Source organism: Solea senegalensis, linkage group LG2 (genome assembly GCF_019176455.1).
Source record: "Solea senegalensis isolate Sse05_10M linkage group LG2, IFAPA_SoseM_1, whole genome shotgun sequence".
Taxonomy (NCBI): Eukaryota; Metazoa; Chordata; class Actinopteri; order Pleuronectiformes; family Soleidae; genus Solea; species Solea senegalensis.
In genome coordinates, this window is record NC_058022.1 from 9,847,973 (window position 1) to 9,870,264 (window position 22,292).

A 22,292-nucleotide genomic window follows, 5' to 3' on the forward strand; every position below is an offset into this window, starting at 1 on the left:
TAACATTACTTGTTGAGAGGATCAATGCAAAGCCACAGATCTTGGTCCAGATGGTCAGAGTGAGGGATTAAGATGAATTTAGCATGTTGAAACAATCAGCCTTTGACTGGCCTTTTACGTCCTTGTCATAATAAAACTGGGCTTAATCTTTTTTTTACCTAAAAGACTTAAGATATTTAGGGAACACATATTTCAGATAGGAGAGACATGTTTTTTACTGCTACTCATTACACATGAAACTGCTGTTTCACTGTTTTACAGTCATTTAGTTGTACTGCAAATATCAAAAATCCTTCTTTTTTTAAATCAGCATATTCTTTTTAAAGGGTCTTTGACATATGACAAAATTATGTTTTTTGCATTTCATAGGTCATATGAATTTGTCATGCTTTACATGAATGCTGGGGCCTGAAATTGCTGGTGTCAGTTCATTCCAGTGTGATAATCTTAGTTACTTTTAAAAAAATGCTTGTTTACAGCCAAACTCCCCCCTCCCACCAAATATATTGAACCATCCATTAGGCAACATACACGTCTGTTTATTGACTGGTTAACGATAACTGGATGATGTAATGACGCCATCAGCATTGATGGTTTTCTTGCAAAGCTGCCACTTTACAAGAAAAAGAAAAAAAAAAACACCCAAAAGCTTGATTTACTACACCACTGTGTAACCAAAACAGAAAGACGATACCACTTTTGTAGTTCGGTAGCTTTCCCCAGGTAGTGAAAAAGATGAATGATGGAACATCCTTGTGAAATCAGACAAAATGAGGTAAAGAGAGCTCAGTTGTTACAGGAGGCAAAAAATGCATCGAAAATTGTAAGGGAAAAAATATATTGGTAAAACAAGAATGAACCTCAGATAGACTTTTTTTTTTGTTTGTTTTAGCTGTAAGCCAACAAAAGAAATAAACACCTATGTTTTTCCTCAATACAGGGTCTGTTTTGGGAAACGGAAGTTCTTATCACTCGATGTGTATTTTATAAGACGACCTAAAGCATTTTGTTTTCTCACAACGTACTGAGTAACTGACAAATCCACAAGAAGGGGAGGGGGAAAAAAGAGGACGTCAGGCACTACAAAACAAAAAGGAGGTACAACAAAAAAATTTAAGCAAAAACAGCCCGAAACTGTGTCACGTCAGCGTCGGAAAGCTGGCTGTGAAGTAATGCCAAGGAGCCTTCTTGTGTCTGCAGGGAGTTTATGTCTGTTCTAAAACATGGCCGCTCTCACTTCTCCAGTCTCTGAGGGGTTGTGCTGCTGCCTAGAGACAGAGCCGGCTAATTGACCAGTATTGGGCTTTGTTTTGTTTTTTTATCTTGGCAGCCTCACAGCAATGCTTACTTAATGTTGCCAGTGGACAGATGGCACGCTGCAACGCTGAATGTCCGACAGAAGCTGCAAACCAACTCTCCACACAAGAGCTAGTGTCCCTCTGATCTCAGCTCCCCCACACACACACTCTCCCTCCCTCCCCCAACAATACACATTAGTCACTGGGCCCACATGATAATCCTTGCAGAGGTTTGCAATACGCTCTATCTTCCAGAGACAGATGATGGCGCCGGCTCAACACGTCCATAAGAACAAACAATCCTCCGGGATGATACGAAATTGAAAGATTTCACATAAAAAGAAGTTTAATTTTAAACCCCACTGTCAAAACATATGTGCTTGAGCCTCGAGTGGGACATAAAATTGACATAAATGCTACGTGGCTTTCTGGAAAGGATCTGGGAGGCGGACTCACATGTGTGGACTGAGCTCGTAGAAGTTTCTGTTGCGATACTCCTCCACTTTGTCGGGCGTGTAGATGGGCAGGGACCGGTAGGGGTTCATAGAGATCACCACACTGCCAATGTACGTCTGGAGGAAGAAGGGAAACAAGGAGCAGTGAGGAGGAATCCACATGACATTTTCACAGACTGACAGCAGCTTCAACACCTTTCCCCCCTCCCCCCCCACTGTGTCCACTTTGGTGTTAATTGTGCGGTCAAGGTGGCGGGAATTCTGCCGCCGTCAGCTTTTCTCACGTGGATATTCCCGATGCACTGTTGGTATAAAGCCTCAAACGGTTTATAGAATCTGATCTGAGGACTGGGAAGTAAACGCACATAAGAAAAAGAGGTCACGGTGCTATGGGGGAGTTTCAGTAACTCTATACGCAGTTGTGCTTCTATACCAGTGCAGACCTTGACAATAGCAATTTGTGTTAAAAGGTCCAGAGTGCAAGAATTACACAATGACAGCTAGTGGTGAGACTGCAGAGGGGGCGGACTCCTCTGCCCACCCGTCATTTTCCCCTATGGTGGCCTTCATATAGCATATGTAGTTTTCTAGTGATTATTAGCTTATATGAACATCCTTATGTGTAGCATATTTATATTCAGTCCACCAAGAGGTTACACACTGGACAAGAACAACACAGAACAATAATACAAACAGGTTTTTAATACAAAACAGCCTTATGTAATACTTTATGCAGCTTCTATTTGGAAAATAACACTTGTCACACAGTGTTTTTGAAAGCGAATGTAGCCAGCAATCATCTTCACCGCCCTCCTACGCTCCAAACAGAGCCCAGATAGCACTTTCTAACATCCACCTGAAACATTTGATTTGCTTTCCATGGTAATGGCTGTTGCATAACCCACTCTGGCATGAGTGGAGCACGGCCTTCCCCGTGGCAACACCGCAACCTCCCACAGCCTCTCGTTCGAAGAGCACACTGGAGGCAGAATGAGGCCTTTTCCAGTGCAGAGGACAAACACAAAAGGGAACGAGTGTGTGCAATGTAAACACAGCCCCATGTGTTAAACGGGAGGTGTCTCTTGACCAAAGGATATGTATATGGAAAAAAATATGAACGACTTAACGATTGCACATCATTAGGAAAAACAAAACTAGCAAAAGGAGCTCATGTTTATTTCATGAATCTTCTCAAAGATCATAAAACTGGTGTCATAATGACTCGTACAGCTATGGCCTAAGGGGCTTTAAAGGATTTCTGCATCAACTTTAAAAAGGGGGAGAATCTGTAACAACAAACAGAACAAAAGCGCTCGAGTTCATGCATATTTACCTTTTCTCTCAGACACAAAGCAAAAGGAACGACCCGTCCCATCAGTGCTGTATATATAAGATGTCAGGACAATAAAAAGTCCGGGGTTACTATTAAGAAGATTCATCACGCTCAGTAAACAAGGCGACATTCATTTTCTTTGATTTCCCCCAACAACTTGTTTGATACACGACGTGGGTTCTGTTGCCTCTGGAAAACAAGGCAATTTTTCTTCTGCTGCGAGTTGTTATATGATATTTTGGGAGTGGGGGTTGGGTCCATTTGCCAGGAATGATACCACACAAGGGAAAAATACATTCACATGCAAGGATTATAAACCCCACAGTTATTGGATAAGTGCAGGATTCAGACATCGTCCTGGCCATCCATCTTGAGGTGAAAGTGTGTGCCACCATCGTGGATTAGGAATCATGAAATGTACCTTACCCACGATTCACTTCGCTCCGCGTCATTAGCGAAGCGCGGCGGGGGAGACGTCACGGCGTTACTCACCGCTTTGACTGGTTCCACGGCAGCACCAAATACAGTCAAATAAAAACACACCATTCCAAGATGTGAGCTGCATCTTAACAAAAATATCCAGCACACCACTAAGGCAATCATTGCTAAATGAGGTGACATCATCCCTTAGGCCCAGCGAGCCAACAGCAGCCAGAGCAGAGCTGTAATCATCTTGGCTGTCAACCTGCAGAGCAGAGGAGTCGCGGCGTGCCAGAGCACTTAAACCAGAACCAATTGTCTGATGCAGGGATGATAGTTTAACAACCCTATTTTTCTAGATAAACAGTCGGTCAGGCATCCAGCCTCTCCTTGTCTCCGTGTTCTGGACTTCATGCCTCATTTAAAGACTTCATCTACAATCCTCTTTGATGTGATTTATCGATTGCCGGGTTGCTGTACAATCTGTGCCTCTTCTGCAACAGGACTAAGAAACGTGTGTAAGAATAGCAGAACAATAGTGTTTTGAAAAATGTATTCGCTTGGTTCCTTAATGAGGAGTCAGGCCATACTTTCCGTGTTTCTTTCTGTATTACATTTCCACATGCGCGTACACACACACCCGCCGTTCTGTTCAAACCGAGCGAGGGTCCGTGTCAGTCTAACATTCTACACATGTGCACTCGATCGAACATTCCATTCAGTATTCCTCACCACTTCTCATTTGTGTTTCCTTGTATTCTTTGAGCACCGGGTTGAAAATGTGCGGGCACTGGCGGATCTCCTCACATAATCTGAGTTTCCATAGTTACCGTCTTCCTCATCATCACCGTCTCTTTTGACCAAAACAAGAGCCCACTACTAACTAACTGGACTGGTAGACCACCACGTTAATGGGTCACACAGACTCTAGCGGGCGACTGCAGACGGGAGAGCGCTGAAAGTATGACCTGGATCTAATGCCACACTCGGATGCCATTCACTTAAACTGCTATTCGAATAGAAAATGGTGAACTTACGTAGATCTCATTGTGGTCAAAGCGGTTCTTCAGGTTGTCGATGAACGAGTCCTCAGACAGGGGCTCCAGGAGGACCATGTCCCCCACCCCAATCATGTTGTCTAGAAGTGATGTCTTCACCTCCATTTTGGCTGCAGGTGCCCCCACTGTGCAGGAAAAAACAGGAAGGAAGAGATACATCACACACACTGCAAATTAAAAAGGCACCCTGTGGAGTTTTTGACTCGCAGCGCTGTGCAGAGATGTTTTTATGAGTGTGCGCCTGTTTGTTTATCGTGTAACAGTAAATCAGGGATGAAGAAAACTGCTATACCAAGCAACTTTGTCCGTGTGTTTGTTTACTGATGTTTTGTTTTATTTTTTGCACATGCTACAGTACGTGAAAAAGAAAAATACCCTTAACATGTTTGCTGGCACTCAAACACAAGGAGCAACAGAGCTGCGTGACTTTATTACGCCCATCAGGTTATGGTTTTATACTTGTTGTCCATTATCTGAGAGGCATTTGGCAAATTTCTTTAGAGGCACTCTCCAATCAGAACATAAACAGTCCTAAAATTAGCCAATACAAACAAACTTTTGGGATGGATATGTTTGTACAGCAGTGGTTTAACTCCAGGGGAGAAGTGGGACCTTTTGGTTGGCTATTCAGTCCTCTGCTTTGGCATGTGAGAACATCCCCCTGGCAATTACATAACTGAGGAACTTTGGTCTTAACCTCTGACAGTCTGCTCGGCTGGAATAGGCTACTTCTAAATTAAAGGATTACCCCCATCCCACAATCGAAAGAGAAGAAACAGTGAACTGCTTCATCCTTTCGATCATCTGACTTGCTTGTTGCGGGGATATAATATTTTGTGTTGAAAAGGGATCTGGGCTAGAGTGCCCTACGACAAAAACAGTGCTGGTGGAGGCAGTTTTTAGCCCACCTCCTTTGGGACAGTAATCCCAATGCTGTAGTGCAGGAGATAAAAGAGGGGCCTAGGCCACATTCAGGGCCTTGATACAGGGATTTGCTGCAGCAAAAAAAACCAACGTGTACTGTTGTGACAGACTGTCCACACCAGGCTGAGTGGATGAGGCCATGCTGTCATCCATTGTTCACCGCACTACATGGTACATACAGTCACTTTCAGCGTCGTCAGAAACAGACTGGTGGGTGTTTGGTATTGACAAACTAATGTTCAGAGAGCGGCGCAGATCAGAAACTGTGAACATTGCATGAAACTAAGTTTAAAGCACTCAAGTCTCAGAATTCAAGATCAGCTGTTAAACTTCAATTTAACTGCAGCGTCAGAGGAGCATGACATTTCTGGAAAGAATCCCGTGTAAACTTTCACCTCCCTTTTTCTGGCCTCCGTGTTCCCCTAAAGGGCACAGTGTTATTTTCCAATAAAGACGTTGCCAGGTTGTTGAAAAGAGATAAGACGTTCAAAAAACAAACTCACTCTCGCAAACCTTTCAAATATACGGGAAAGTGTTGCAAAATGATTAACTGGCCATATTCAATTGCGACTGAGGAGCGTTACTCTGTGCCCACTGACTGGTGCCGGTCTAATGGCACGTCACCAGAACATTCCCAGTGACAGCTCATGTCTACCAGCTGCCTCGGCTGTCTCCAGTGGCATTTTAAAAATCAGGTAATTTCCTTTTAGCATGGTCAAATGAAACCGCAATCACCTGCTCTGTGATCCCGTACCATATGCTGCCTTTCACTACAGCTTCATAATGTTGTTGCTCTGCTACGGCATTTCAAATTTCTTCCTCGCGTGTGTTTCCCTTCTAAATTGAATGTCTCTTTCACAATGTTGCCACCAAAAAAGGCATTTTCTCACAGTGCCAACAGGTTGATATTAAGTATTGATTCAATATATAGCATTGAGGACTGCTGTTTGGAAACTGAAAACAAAAGGGGAGGAGCTGCCGGTAAATAAACTCAAGTTCCCAAACTGTTATTAATGACGTTTGTACTAGCCAGCCAATTTAAGTGAAACGACTCTAAGTCGTTAACTACCCACCTCTTCCACACTTACTGCAGTAACAGTATAAGTGCACAGACATGCAATACAGAAAGTGCTGAGTTGTGTCTCAAGAGTTTAAACAGAAAACAGATGCTGAAGCCTCTCGCTGACCTGGGGGAGAACACTATGTGTCTATGTCGCCCAAGTGCCTGTGCCATCCGGAGCGACAACATATTGCATCTGTCTGCAGCCTGGATGCCGGATGCTCATAGCTCCTCTGCTGATAACCCACTACCCCAGATTTGGAACTGGCTTCTAGGCAGCCAGTGACACAGCCCCATTAATAAGAGCCGCTGCCTGTTGCTAACTGTTGTACTAGATCCAAGGTGGAGGAATGAGACAGAAACCTCACAGCCTTGATTAAACTCAGAGGATTATCCTCACGGGCTAACTAGTCGCTGTCAGTCGACGTTAAAAACACTGACTTTAATGGTTCATCATGTCGAACAAATTACTCCCGACATTTAAATGTTGATAAAAAGAAAACCTATTTCTTAACTGTCTGTATAAAAATTACCCTTGCACAAACTTTAGTCAAATCGCTCTAAAGGAAACTGCATTGAAAGTGTCCCACTTTATCAATCTCTTTGATGCATTCTGCATCAGAGAGATTTCATCAATCTCTCTGATGAATGTTTAGGGGGTAAGCAGCACATGCGCCCAGAGGCTTTAGCCATTAATCTCAGATCTAAATCTCATGAATCAGTGATGTATCAAAACTTGTGCCCTTGGTCTGGATGCATGTCACCTCAACTGAGCGCGTGAGCTACGAGCAAGTGTGGCCATGTGTCGCGAATAGGAGGGGTCCACACACCTTTTAAATTAGGGACAATAAATACTGATTTAACATGAAGCGCATGTTTCACACTGCTGGCCATGAATGAGACTTTATTGTACGGCAGCTCTTGCAAGAATGATGGCTGTGCGGGTGTGTACAGTACTTTCCATAGTAATTACATTAGGGAGACTTCCTGGTACAACCACCTGCCATTATTCATCACCTATCAGCTATATAAATTCAATGCTAATACCTGCCACTGGCACTTAGCAGATGTCTGGTCCCATTGGTGTCAAAGAATATGTAAAGCACTCTGGCAAGATAAGATAGTGCACGCTGAATGTGAGGACAGTCAGTATAAGTCACATGATTACATTTTGAAAGGGGAATTTCATCTATAATTCCCACAGATTAAAGTGCCGTATTTAGAGATGCCAAGTTGTTCAACAGAAAAATAAAACATGAGCGAGAGCTTTTATCATCAAGACTCCAGAGTCTATTATTGATGGGTGGGCAGGACCTGGGATTTCTATGCATGTCAGCAACAATATTATAACACACACATCCTGCCCCTGACTGTGGCCTATATATTTTCCAATAAGATCAAGCTATAGGGGGAAAATAACAAAAAAAAAAACACCATTAAATGTACATACATTATTTACAAACTCTCAAGTGAGGCTACGTGTTCTGTCCTTCAGCAAAAAGTCACCCAGGCAAAGGTCAACAACCGTGCAAGCATTCACATGCATGTGGTGAAAGAGGCTCTCAAAACAGCCATTAGTTGTATTAAATGTGAAACAGCTCAAGGTAAACTTTTTAAATGGTAAAAATGTTTATACGCTTAACAACATGGCAGTATACAATGACATGTGGTTTGAGGGGAAATCTAAAGGGTATTGTGTGAGCCATACCCTGAGAGATGATTGGTGTCATTCTGCCTTGGGAGCAGCTGTTTGAGAACGTGGTGGCGTCTATGTGCAAACAAATGATAATAAAATCTATTATGCAGTGTAATCGTCTGTAAATTCACTGCAGATCAGGCTGGCCTTGTCACGAGAGAGAAGAGTCACAACATCACAGGCTGCTGGCAGTGATGGAGATTAAACTCCTCTCTAATGGAGGAGCAGCGGGGCTCAGGCTGTGCCAAAGAACAGACCGGGACAGAGAGGACAGAGAGGAGACAGGCAGAGGGTGAACAGCTGCCTGGGAAAGTGACCTGGAATCCTGAGTCGTCGACACCGCGCCAGGTACAGATCTGCGCAAAGGCTGGCATATGAACAAACTGGCAGTTACTCGCTGGCTCAGTAAGAGGGCGAACAAAATGAGAGCATTTTGAACATTTCGCACTTAATGGCTGTGAATCGATTGTTTCCATCTCCTGTCAAAACTGCACACATGTGATTGCTTAGAGTTCAGACGCGCACTATGACCACAAACGTTTTTTCATTAGCTCAAATGTACACATCGCGTTTTCGTGCCACGCAATCATCATATAGTCTGGTTAAACATAAACCTTTGACTTAAAACAAACACTGCCATGTATTTACAATACAACAGCAGGGACACGTCAAGACTACAGACACTGAGCCTACAATGGAGCTGGCTGTCAAGATGACAAAAGGCAAACAACCCCATAATTAATCCACTGAACATGCACGTCAGCAATAGGAATATAACTGTCAGCTTTAAAGATTATGACAACATATCTTTTGAATCAGCTTTTTAATATGAGACATGAGGGACTATGAACTCGGAACAGTTGAGTGAGGTAACCATGCGCTTTACATATTCAGGTGTCTCACTGATCTCAGCTAGGGAAAGATCTAATGATTATTTTCACTTCATTTTCACCAACCATCCTCTTATTGTCCATACCACTTATTCTTTTAGGTTCACAAGGTAGCTAAAGCAATCTCATCTGGCAAGTTTCTGTAAAATACTATATCAGACCATGTCCTATAATCTTTTACTTAATTTAAACAACTCAGCCATTAAAAAGACATTCATATATGTGGTATTAAAGTTAATTTTTTCCCATACCGATACTGTGCCAGTAATATTGTGCATCCCTAAAATGTTTGTTTCCATATTCACTGCACCACTTGGTGACCTGATGCAGCTTGCAAGCTAACCGCTAACATGCTATCAACCCGAGTTAAATACAGAGGTTCTTCTGATTTTCAACTGTAAATGTGTTGCTTACTACCCTGACACTTGGTCACGACAATACGCCATTAGGTTAAATGAAAACTGAAGGAAATACAACTTTCCTAGATAAAGAGATAGCTTGTTGATAGCTTGAGAGACGTTGTTAGCTCCCATTGCCCTTGCTTGGTTGACACAGCTTATTTAAAAACATTTCTATAAGAGTCCTCTCTCACAGTTGCTGGAAAATATTACTCTTTTGTGGCACATTTTATACTCTGAAATGTAAGTGAAAGGTGCAGCACAGCTAATAAGCCACAATAGCATTCTCTGTTTTCTCTCCCTGGTGCAATATTGTCTCAAAGGTTAGCACTGTCAAGACTGCTTGCTATTATTCACTGTAGCTGTAATTGCAGGTAAAACTTCATGTTGAGTTTCACATGATAAATTAGTAAAGATGTATTCGACTACAGTGAAGTGAATTTGTTACAAAACAATGCTGGTTAAATGCTATGAGTGTTGATGTGGGCCATGACGATGAGTTAGCCTGCGAAATGCTAGCACCATGAACGGAATTCAAATGTGTGATGCTAGCAAGTAAAAAAAAGTACAACTGGAAATTCACAAAAACTGGAATGTTTGAAAGCATTAACTTTATTTACTTTCAGGAACTGAGTACTGCCATGTTTTCCATTTCCAGCTTATCTCCATAAGCAATGAGTCAGCACAGTTTAAGATGTCCCTAGTGCATAATTTGCTTCCTTATTACTGCAAAACACATTTAAAGAACCATGAATGTGTTACACACAATGACTGGTCGTGAATTTTTGCCACCAGTTTTATCTTGCTTCAGACGATGGGAGGCAGCAAGCTTTAAAAGGCACATTTTCACACTGGTCACACAAAAAATAATGTTCCATTGCGTACAGAACTCAAAGCATGTACTCATTTATCCACACAGTGAGCATGTAATATGTCCAAATGATTAGGGAGATAAAAGTTCTAAACACAGGCCAATGTTTCTTTGCACACAGCATGTAATCACTTGCACGTTCGCTATGATGTTGAGATTTAATTAGACTTTTACAGTGGAATTTTTCATAAAAAAAAAAACTTCCTATTACAGCAACACAGTTATTTATATCACCCATTTCTAACAGCTCTGAAATTACTTGATGGTTTTCCGCTATTGTTAAAATATGCAGTAGGCAATAACATATAATACTTATTCAAGATGATCATATGACTTGCAATAAAATAACAGATAATGATACCGTGTTAATGTCTTTCTGCTTATAACTCACACAACACCCAGACAGTCAGTACATAAACAAGACAGAATAAGAAAAATATCTTATTAGTCTGACACAAACTTTCAAAATTAAAAAGTGTTAATCCCCCTGAAACTACTAAATCTAATTTCTAAGGGAGTAAAATTACTTCTGCATGTTTACGTTGGAGTTGGACTCATGCTCCACAGTTTCCCCCCTAAAAAAAATATAATAAAAACAGAAAATGTAGCCCTAAATCAAAGCACACAGGACAACCCTGCAATGTTGCAATTTTTCAACTGTGTTACATGAATATGCTCATATGTTCCAGCTAGTTAGCAGCGTCAGCCTCATCTGCACTACGGGCAGGGAAACACTTGGTCTGGCTTGTTTTCACAGAAGTGAATGGAGAAAGCAGCTGCTAGACTTAAAGCAACAGTGAGCTGAATCAAAACGTACAGCGTTATTACCCTGGCTTCAGACAAAGGGCACAAAGTTGAAGCTGTTAAACAGGTGGGAAAATGTTCCAAATCGAACTGAGCAGATAAAAATGATTTGATTGAAGGGGGAATTTGAAGATTTACCATTACAACAAAGCAACATGGAGGGAAAAAAACAGTGAGGTTTGCTTTATAGTAAAGGTAACGTCATTCTGAGGTCTTAAAATGCTTTCTGAATGAGGAGAATCCTCTAGGAAGATAGCCTGCTCAATGGTTTTCAAGGTCTGGTCAGTGGCACCGCATGTGTCCATCTCAGTTGACGCAAGGCTGACACAAGACACACGCCTCACTACACTGAGCTGCACAGCCATACAAGTGCAAACAGTATTCATCACCATGGTACTGGCTGAGAGGACTTTGGTCCTCTATACACACCCCATTAGACCATAGCGCCTCAGTCCAACATGTTCCTGAGAAGACTTTTGGCACATTCAAAAAAGCAGTTGCAACTTTTAAGAGGGCAGCCATCAAGAAGTAGAGCTACTGGATGGGCCAGCAGTCGCAGTCACACACACACACACACACACACACACACACACACACACACACACACACACACACACACACACACACACACACACACACACACACACACACACACACACACACACACACACACACACACACACACACACACACACACACACACACACACACAGCCATCATCCAAGTCTGAGCTAACGGTTGTTACTTTTTCCAGGAGCCTCTCAGTAAGTCTGAAGGCTAACCACACACTACCTTTCACATTCATCTTACATCACTGTTTGTTTGATCAATGCGGGTAATAAAGTTCCCATCTGGTTTCCCCGACAGAGACTCACAGTGGCCAACAGTGGGGGGGGGGACGTATTTGTGCAAAAACCACAAAGAGAAACACACAATCCTTTCAAAAAAAAAACTCTTATCTCATCCTCTAGAGATTTGAAGTTCATGGAATGAGGAGTCGAGACACTCGGTGGAATCAGGGAAACAATCACAAGGCAATAAAAGCCACAAAGTCTGTCATTTAAACCAGAAAACGTTTGTAACTCTCCCAACAGATTAATGTCACTTCCGCCCGTGTACTTTTCAATCATGCACATTTTTACACTGTAAATACATGTAGCTAAAAAGGGGGGGAAACAAGGACACGTTTATGTTTAGACTTGAGTACAATCAGCAGTTTCCATAAACCTTGAATCAGACCTGGTTTGAAACCCTGATGCACTTAAACGCTGGCACTGGCAACAAACCCAAAACAAAACATATAGCTGGTTTTTGTAGCACCCCATAAAACAACTTAACACACTTTTTCCTCTGGTTTGACCGCTTGTATTTAAAGTGATCCCCTTCCATTATGTCATGCATTTTCATAAGCTATGCTAAAATGGTTTTAGTTCCTTGTCTTTCTTTTATTATGAATGTCAGAATGGCTTCACAAGAGACTTTTGACAGAAACATGAGAGCCCTATTGATAATGCAATTTAACACTTCTGTGTTTTTTTTTTAAATATTATTTCCTGTCTTATTTAGGGGAGTGCATATTGAAAAATCCCAATAAAGAGACTTTTAAACATTTTCCTGCAGATCCAGATATATCCTCCTATCCTAACAGATATCATTTAATTGGGACAATACAAAGTGATATATTTTTTTTAACTTTGCGTGAGACCAGAGTGAAGCACAGACACAATCTCTGCTGTTATTGCGCGTCTTTTCACTGAGCACCAGCGCTCGTGAAGCCAAACTTTTTAATGACCACATACAGCAGCAGCAGCATCTTTAAAAACACTGTCTTCTACGCTGACCAGACACTTCTCTGCAGCCGGGTTTGACTCTTGAGTTACAGAGATGAAGCATTCATGCCAGCAGATGTAGGCAATTAGTGAGCACGCTTTTTTTTATTCACGTCGCGAAATGGACTATTGGGTTTTGGATTAGGAAGCAGACAAACCGCGAAAGTAAAGTGGAACATATTTAATACTCGGTGCAGACACGTTAAAGCTCAAATCATAACAATTCGTTCACAAAGAAAAAGAAAAAGGAAAAAAAAAATCCCAACCCCCTCCTGCTGGACGAGAGAAGGAATGAATGAAGCGGAGCGTCTTGTGCAAAGTTAACTTCGGGGAAAAGTTGCCGTGAGTGCAACAGTGGCTCAAACATAAAGACAGGCAGAGATAAGTGTGTCGATTTGGGGGAGAAAACAAGCCGAGAAAAAAAATGAAGACGTCAAACTTGCCTCTTTATCTCTGCAGGACTTGCTCCCCGGTGTCCTAAAATCCACTTTATGGACAAAAAGAAAAATTAGGATCCCAGGAGCGATTCTTGCGGTGTGGAGTGGCTCCTGAAGCCCTTCCTTTCCACGCTGTCTTCAGTTTCAGGCGTGTGTTCTGCTGTACAGGAGGAGGCTGCTGGACGTGGCTCCCACTCGGATCTCAGCACTTTGAATGGAGCGGAGTGAGTGGAGATGGACTTCAGAGGGGCAGGGTCCGCCGGGCGTAGGGAGCGGCAACAGCGGCGTCACTGGGCCAGTCCCAGCGTCCCCTAATCACCTCCAGTGCGTGGAGGGGGGCGGAGGGTGAGAGGGACTGGGCTGTGATGCCTTCAAATGTTGTCGGAAGTCTCACTTTTTCTGTCATAAAAACGTATTTGTTTTAGAAACAAATTCAAAAACTTCCTTGAAACTAAACATATTGTTGTTATTTATTTGGAAAATAACTTAAGGAATTAAAATTTTGAATTTGAGCCGGCTCGCTGGGCTTGTCTGAAAAGTCAGAAATGAATCAAGCAAAACATTCAACCACTCACTAATACAAGTAAATAACTATACTTTGACACCTTAATCATGTGTTATAATGATTATAATAATGTTTTTTTTCTGGGTTTTAACTATAAAAATAAATAATAAAAATCAATGGATAACGTAATCTTGTACAAGAAGAATTTAACAAAGCAATAAAAGAAGTTCATGAAAATGGGTGTCAAGATTTACGAGGTGAACTCTAACGCAACATTAAATGATTCCCTTCATCCCAGACAGATATAATAATATCAAGCTGACAGCACAACATCTCCCTCCTGTGTTTTCATTCTAAATAGCAGCGACTTTTCGACCGATTCTTTAATTCTTTTAAAAACTTTGGGCCAGTTTTGTGTGGTAATGGAGCCAGTTAAAATACATTTGTAAAGAGTATGGCACTGTGTCTTTTTAAGTTTTTTATTTATTTTTTCTATTTAAAGACACTTTTCCTAAACGACTTCAAACTGAGCGGGGGGGAGTAATACAACGATTGTCATTAATCCGCCGTACATCATTAAGAGAGTACATACACAATAACATCATATCATAAACGTGTAATTGTTCATAAAATCACCGCTAAAAGTACCTCGGGACATTGTTTTTTTCCAATTTTCAATTCTTTTTGAGCATCTACTCCCCCTGCATGAGTGTAGTGACCCAGGAAGCTTGTGTTACCGCGCATGTGTGCCAGTGTGCCACAGTTTCCTTGTACCTGGAGTTGGTGTTCGGCGGTCGTACTTTATATTTCACGGACAGTTCTTGCTCTTAAAGAGGATTTCGGTGAGTTATAGGTTGATTGTGGGTAACATATTGAATGAGGTCGTCATATATTTCAGTTCGCTGTGGCGCGTTGTCATGAAAAAGGGGAGAAACTAACCGGAGTTAGCTAACGCTACCCGGTCTGAAGTCACACATCCTAGTTGGCTCTCCTTGCTTACAGAAATCTTTATTTTCAGTTGTTAGATTTTTATGCCTATGACATTTTCAACCAGACATTTCTGATATCATTTGATGGAATTGTGTTCGAATTGTGACAGCGTTGGACACGTCCAAGTCGGCCTTTATATCATGTAGCTAAAGGTAACTCGTGTTACCTAACGTTAAAGCACGTTAGCTTTAAATGCTGGGGACAAGTTACACCCACCTGTCAGTCCGCTATCATTGCTAGTTCCCTGGTTAGCTTTGTATTGAGTTGTGTATGTGATTATACAAACCTGCACTGTACTTTGTTGTGTTGTTTCCTTGATTATTTGCTTTCTCTTGATTCATTCTTGTTCACAAATGGAATCAAATTGTTGTCGTTTTTCTAAAAGATATTGCTATTGTGATTTAGTTTGATATTTAAATTATGCTTCAGTCTTCAGTGTGAAATAGATTTAAACTGTCATGTTAGTATTACCACATTAGATGCATTTAAAAATATTAACATTTCTATATTATAGATGAAGAACGATTTAAGATATTTTTTCCAGCATTTATGCTTTAAATGTATTTACCTTTATGTATTTAATGCAAAAATTATTGTTATATAGAACAAAACAAGACATGGGAATAACCCACATCCTAAGTTGCAACCTCTGCTATGATAAATAACTTAAATAATTCTGTTAGTGGTCTCTAATTTACAAAAGGAAATGTTTCAATTGTCTTCAGCCACATTGTGATCAAATTAAGCAGTTTGAAAGAAAATAATTTTCTTTTTAATATCTTAATGTCTTTCTTCTGACAATATTTTCAGGAGGCTGTCTTAACCATGTCCTTATTTTCTTCACATTTGTTTTCCAGAGTATCTTTTATGAGTAATCAAAAGCAGCAGAAGCCTACGCTTACAGGCCAGCGTTTTAAAACCAGGAAAAGAGGTGAGAAGCCTCATGGCACTGATTGCACCGTTCTGCAGAAATTAAAAAATGACCATAGCCTTTGTTGGTGATCTCCATCAAGTTCAGTTGTATTGGTATAGCACCAAATCACAGCATACAATATCTCAAGGTGCTTTACATAGTAAGTCCTAAGTAAGAGAACCTGGGACATTTATTTTTAATTTTCTGGCACTATATATACCAATTGATTAACTTAAAAATTGACAAATTAACTGAAAATGTAATCTGACATTGAATTTAGTTAATTTTATAACATTGTTGTCCATTTATTGACTAAATATATAACACATTGAATATTGTTTCTGACCACGGTAAAATGAGATCACACAGCAGTCAAACACGAATCAAGCAAAAGCTGTGACTGTGAATGCTCATAGAGCTGAAATTCAACTATTTTGATAATCAATGAGTTTGAAGATTCCCAATATTTTAAGCTTATTAACTGTGAATATTTTCTTAATTTCTTTGCTCTGGATAACAAAGAAATCATTAAGAGTTAAGCATTTTGGTTTGTGAACAAAACATGACATTTGAGAACATCCTCATGTCCAGGTTTGACGAACACAATCAACATTTTTTTAAGATTTTCTGACATTTTATGGACCAAATGATTAATCGAGAAAATAATCGACAGATTAATCGATTGTGGAAATGATCGTTAGTTGCAGCCCTAAATGCTCATGAAGTGAATATGGTTCTTTTTACAATTTCATAGCTCATAAGTCGGCAGCAGGTATAAACTGAAATGATTGTGCGTTTTCAACAGATGAGAAGGAGAGGTTTGACCCTTCCCAGTTTCAGGAAAGTATTGTTCAAGGTCTGAACCAAAGTGGCACTGACTTGGAAGCTGTCGCAAAATTCCTCGATGCCTCTGGTGCTAAACTTGACTACAGACGCTATGCAGAGACTCTGTTCGATATCCTGGTGGCCGGTGGAATGCTGGGTAAGTGGGTGGATACTTTATGATTTTATCTGCCTCTACAAAAACATCTTAGATTAGCAGTTTACACAGCTAAGTCCTATGTGCACCACCAGCACAGTATTATCCAGGGTAAGAGCCAAGTGTTTGTAGTTGTCTCAACTTTTATACGGTGCCATAGCTACGACAATTTATCTGGGCCCCATCTAAACCCAGCACAACGCAGCACAAAGCAACACCAGTAGTGTCAAACCAATGTTGTTGATCTTACTGTTCAGTGCCCACATTTTTTCAAAAATATGATCTTGCTCTCATGTAAGTGCCTGCCCATGGGCTTGTTGATCAATTTGTGCTTGGGTGCATAGTTGGCATCCAGCTCTCTTGAGGCAATGTGGAGCAGCTGCACTTTAGTTCAACAAGAATCTGGTGTGAGCTCAGTGACTGCAAGGCATTATCATGATAGTTATTCAGTAAGTACATGGGCAAGGCACATATGCACCGCTTGTTACAAGGATGAACAGTAATAACATATCCTGATTCTGAAGCACAACTATTATTAATTAAGTGATTTTTTTTTTATTTATATGCCTGATGGTGCAAGTGGATTTGGATGCCTCTTTATTGCACTTGCTCCATGTGCTGTGCATCATGGGCTTGGATCATTCAAAACAGAAAAATAAATGAATTCCATAAATTCATAGATTTGTAGAACGTTAAAAATAAAGAAAATGTGTTTTCTTACAGCCCCAGGAGGAACCTTGTCAGACGACATGACATGCACTGACTTCTGTCTCTTCAAAGCACAAGAGGACATGGAGACCATGCAGGCATATGCACAGGTCAGTAGTGTCTTAGAATGCTAAAAATCAAAATGTTCAGCTTGAACAAATACTGAAGCAAAAATGTATTTTGTTTTTTCCAGGTCTTTAACAAGCTCATCAGGCGTTACAAATACTTGGAGAAAGGATTTGAGGAGGAGATTAAAAAGGTTGGTCAAAGGAAGTCAAATTTATGATTTTCAAAACCATTTTGTTCCATTCAACTATATAAAAAAAATGTGTCTCACTAAAATTCAGCCTAAAATGTGTGTGTTTGTGTGTGTTTGCTCTCTGGCAGCTGCTGCTGTTTCTCAAGGGCTTCACAGAGTCCGAGCGTAACAAGCTGGCCATGCTAACGGGAATTTTGCTCGCCAACGGCAACATCTCTGCATCCATTCTCAGCAGCCTCTTCAATGAGAACCTGGTTAAAGAAGGTACATGCATCTCTGCCCCGTAGGCCTGCCTGGTTGTGTTTTTAGTTGTTGCAGATAAGATCCACAGGGAGTAGTAGTTGGGCGTCGGATTAAATGAGCAGACCTGAAGAAGGTCGAGAATCAGCTTGTACCATCTTCTTGCGCTTTTGTTTTGTTCTCTGTAGTACCTGTTTGTTGACTTGCACAGTTTAGGGTATTTTAAATCGCCCAGGGACATCGTTACACCTTTTAAAAACACATTGTTCTTTTGTCTGTAAGTAACAGAATGAGAGAGAAAAAAGTAAAACATAATCCAAAAGACCACTTTTAAATAGCGTGTCCATATCTTTGTACTTTAACTTCTCGTTACGTATTTACTAACCTGTTTGTTTTGTCCGTGTAACGCCAAACACCACTTTGCGTCCGACAGATGTTGCCACAGAACAGCTAAAATTTAAACTCCTTTACAGAGGAAATCATTATTTATTAGTTTACATTTATTTACATTACATTAATTATTCAATATTTGAGATGAAGCAAATAAATTAGCCTACCATATGTATACATTTGAATATGTCAAAATAACCTTGTTGCATTAAGTATGAATTGATAATTCCTGGAAATGCATTTTGCAGAGGTTTTGTTTCCCGTTGATGTATAAATGCCTTGAACCAGATGTGATTGATATTATTGATATTATGTATGCATGACATTATAGAACTGTCAATGAAATATTTTGCTTAATGAGAAATTCATATTTGCTGTGATTGTGTGTGTGTATCTCATCATATCCTGCTAAGTTGTGTTTACCAGTGTATTATTCAGACCTAATATTTATCCTGGCAGGTTTGTTACCCACGGCTGACTTAGTTTTATGCATTTGTTCAGGTGTTTCGGCATCTTTTGCTGTAAAACTCTTCAAATCCTGGCTTTCTGAAAAGGACATTAACTCTGTTGGTGGCAGTCTGCGAAAGGTTGGCATGGACAACAGGCTCATGGTGAGGATAGATACTTTCAAAGAAAATATTCACACCGTTTGGGTGAAGGGTTGTGTTTTCCACTGTGAAAAGATAGTTCGATGAAAAATAAATGGAAAAAATCACCATGAAATTAACAGGTTTAGGTGCCTGTGTCATCCAGTGCTCAGGCAATTAATGAACAAGAGTGTTTGAAATACCTGAACCCAGGGCTTGCCTGCTGGGAAATGTTTGCCTCCGTGTTTGACTGTGTGCCTTTTCAGGAGCTGTTTCCTGCCAACAAGCGCAGTTGTGAGCACTTCTCAAAGTACTTCACAGATGCTGGGCTTAAGGAGCTGTCGGACTTTGTCAGAAACCAGCAGTCCATAGGTGCTCGCAAGGAACTGCAGAAAGAACTTCAGGAGCAAATGTCACGTGGGGACCCCCTCAAAGATGTAAGCCTTATTAGATGTTGAGCTTCTTTTACACCAAGCCCCTGATTTGTATGACAACACTGATGGTACCACTTAAGATTTTTTTTTTTTTTTGCTTTTGCCTGCCCCTTATGTCATGAGGAGTGCAGAAGAAAAAGAGGCAATTAATTAGTGACAAGTTGCTGAAATCCACTCAACCACAACATTTGCTGCTGCAGTCCTCTGTGTCCTCCTGAGGTCGTCGCACCTTAGACAGGATTTGATGAGCAGTGATACAGGGCATGCGCTGACCTTGGTGAACCCGCTTAGCTAACGTATGTCACATCTGTCTTTTCGCGACTCACAGATTATTCTGTCCATGCGTGAGGAAACCAAGAAGAACAACATCTCCGAGCAGACGATGATTGGACTAATCTGGTCGTGTGTAATGGGCTCCGTGGAGTGGAACAAGAAGGAGGAGCTAGTCACAGAACAAGCCATCAAACATTTAAAGGTGACACTTCTGTCATGTGGTTCTGCCGTTTCTTGACTCAGTGGCAATCATGGCACCACAAATAGAACTGAGAGTAAGACCTCGGGTGGCACTCAAAAATTGTGCCTCAGAGATGTTTGAAAATCTGCTTTGAACTCAGCCGAGACAATTATTGATTTACTAACCCAAAGCCATCCCACCTGTCAAATCAAAAATATTGTAAAAAAAAAACATGCACATATTCTGACCCCCCCTCTTCCTTCTGTTATTTTATTTTATTTGTATATATTTTTTAACATTTGCAGCAATACAGCCCGCTGTTGAAGGCTTTTACCTCCCAGGGACTTTCTGAACGTACTCTACTGCTGAAGATCCAGGAGTACTGTTATGACAACATCCACTTCATGAAGGCCTTCCAGAAAATTGTTGTACTGCTCTACAAAGGTATGTGTCTTTGTTTGTTTGTGTGTGTGTGTGTGTGTTTTTGTCTGTGATGTCCCTTTTTCCATCATTAAATGTGGTGGGGCATCATTATGGAGCAGAAAACTGCAGTATTAAGGCATGTGCGAAAGATGCCAGATGGCCATAGATTACAGACAAAAGTTTGGTTTGATGGATGTCATCAACCTGCCGGGCGACATTTGCTTTTCAAGCGCCTGCACCTGCAGACGCATCTGTGCTGTTGGCATCATTTTTAATTGTTCCCCCCTCCGTCTTCTTTTCTTAAAAGCGGATGTATTGAGTGAGGAGCCAATTCTGAAGTGGTTCAATGAAGCCCACCTCGCCAAAGGAAAGAGCGTTTTTCTTGAACAGATGAAAACGTTTGTCGAATGGCTCAGAAATGCAGAGGAAGGTTAGTGCCTCACTTCGCTCTTATGCTTAGCAATCTCTGGGTGTCCTCATTTGCGCCCCGTTTCGACGTTTAAATGACATTAATGACACAAGATGTTTCTCCTTTCTAGAGTCGGAGTCAGAAGAGGAGGAGGCAGACTGAAGACCACGACCTGTAACTACCACCATGATTTGTATTTTTACAGATGCAGGTCAAGGATTTGTAACAAAAACCTATATTTCCTTTTTCCTTTTCTATTCTCTACCTCCTCATATCGACTACAACTTCAATGTAAGGGCTTTGATACTTTTTATGTTCTACATGTTTTCTCTGTGAATAAATACTCGGGAGTCACAGTGCCACCGTTGAGTAAATAGACTGGAAGCCCTTTCATGTAATTAAAGGGGGATTTTTTTTTTTGGAAAGACATTTCCCTTTAAAATGAGCCAGTTCGAGGCAACCTACACAGCTATTGTATTAGTCATTTAACTGTTATTTGCCAGAGGCCTGTCTGTGCAGATAAAATATATTGCCACTTTTTAAGATTCTGCTTCCATTATTGGTGATGGAGCCGTTTCAAACAACGATGATTGCAGCAAACTGCCATAAAATGAAATTAACTTATTCCATGCACCTTTTTATGCTTACTTTGTAAGTTTATGCCATTCACTGTAAATTTTGACTTTTTAAAATAAATGGAAAGTCATGGTTTTATGAATTCTGCTCTGTTCATTTGTCATTACTGCACTGACGCAGTCGCCACAAATGACAACTGTAAGTGTTAAGATACTGGGGACAATTATTGTGAGCAATTAGCAGAAAATTGCAGCCTTGCATCGTAAGCAGCTAATAATGGGAAGAGGCTTGTTAGGAAAATGCATTTGTTGTGTTACAGACCAACGTATGTTCCCTGGAAAATGTTCCAGTGGTTGATCTCCTCTAGCCTCACCTAATCAAGTAATCAAGAAAAGCAGCCTGGCATGTGTGACCTGAAGTGTAAACAGCCGTCTCATTCTCTTCACTGCTATCCCACTTTGGGTGGTAATTATTGTTCAGTCAAGCATGCAAGAATGAGAGTGAGAGGGTGATTCGAGATGTTTGGAAACACGGGTCCATGCGCATTCACTGGGGCAAGTCATTTTACAAAGTCTGACAAAAGCAGATGGCTCACGTTTTGTCACTGTTTCCGACCTCATTCTCGATCACCGCTGTTAAAAGTGTCACCCAAGTTGCTTTTGAATATAAACGGGACCGCCATCTCTGTGTGAAAAGGATCAATCATGTATGCTTGAGTATTTTCTGAAGAAAACTTAATTTACTTAAAGTCAGGCCGTCATTCAGGCACCTAACTCCTGAATGCACTGGAGTGGTTCAGCTGGGCGGATAATTCCTGCTAGTCCAAGTCAGCTTGCATCTTTCAAATGGATATAGTGTTCAGCACAGCACAGCTCAAACAGCATTATCTGCTCATAATCAGTTTCTCTCCGTTCCAACAGATGGCAGTAAGTCCTCAAGAGAGGCTTCCTCC

At 41.0% G+C, this 22,292-nt stretch overlaps 2 protein-coding genes across 4 annotated transcripts in view; one reads left to right on the forward strand and one right to left on the reverse strand.

Moving 5' to 3' along the window:
* myo1b (myosin IB) overlaps positions 1-13,760 on the reverse strand; it is a 63,286-nt gene extending 49,526 nt beyond the window's left edge. Inside the window, exons 1-3 of one of the 3 annotated variants that reach the window (XM_044014088.1) lie at positions 13,480-13,760; positions 4,544-4,689; positions 1,755-1,870 (exon numbers count right to left, since the gene is read on the reverse strand). In XM_044014088.1, the coding sequence (XP_043870023.1) occupies positions 1,755-1,870; positions 4,544-4,669 (242 nt within the window). In that variant the 5' untranslated portion in view covers positions 4,670-4,689; positions 13,480-13,760. The remainder of the gene's footprint in view (positions 1-1,754; positions 1,871-4,543; positions 4,690-13,479) is intronic. The other 2 variants (XM_044014097.1, XM_044014104.1) reach the window with 2 other exon arrangements.
* Positions 13,761-14,720: 960 nt separating this feature from the next.
* Positions 14,721-21,482, forward strand: LOC122783196 (basic leucine zipper and W2 domain-containing protein 1-A-like). Its single transcript, XM_044047886.1, has 12 exons — positions 14,721-14,820; positions 15,826-15,899; positions 16,687-16,863; positions 17,584-17,678; positions 17,762-17,827; positions 17,956-18,091; positions 18,959-19,068; positions 19,311-19,481; positions 19,807-19,953; positions 20,238-20,376; positions 20,663-20,785; positions 20,895-21,482. The coding sequence occupies exons 2-12, from the start codon at positions 15,836-15,838 to the stop codon at positions 20,924-20,926; spliced, it is 1,260 nt and encodes a 419-aa protein (XP_043903821.1). The 5' UTR covers positions 14,721-14,820; positions 15,826-15,835; the 3' UTR covers positions 20,927-21,482.
* The last annotated feature ends 810 nt before the right edge of the window (positions 21,483-22,292 follow it).

What these genes read in the sequence shown, in the direction of transcription:
- LOC122783196 (XM_044047886.1), top strand. Translation starts at nt 15,836, where the DNA reads ATGAGTAATCAAAAGCAGCAGAAGCCTACGCTTACAGGCCAGCGTTTT. An exon ending in CCATGCAGGCATATGCACAG is followed by an intron (nt 17,679 to 17,761) that starts GTCAGTAGTGTC and finishes TGTTTTTTCCAG; the next exon opens with GTCTTTAACAAGCTCATCAG. An exon ending in TGAGAACCTGGTTAAAGAAG is followed by an intron (nt 18,092 to 18,958) that starts GTACATGCATCT and finishes GCATTTGTTCAG; the next exon opens with GTGTTTCGGCATCTTTTGCT.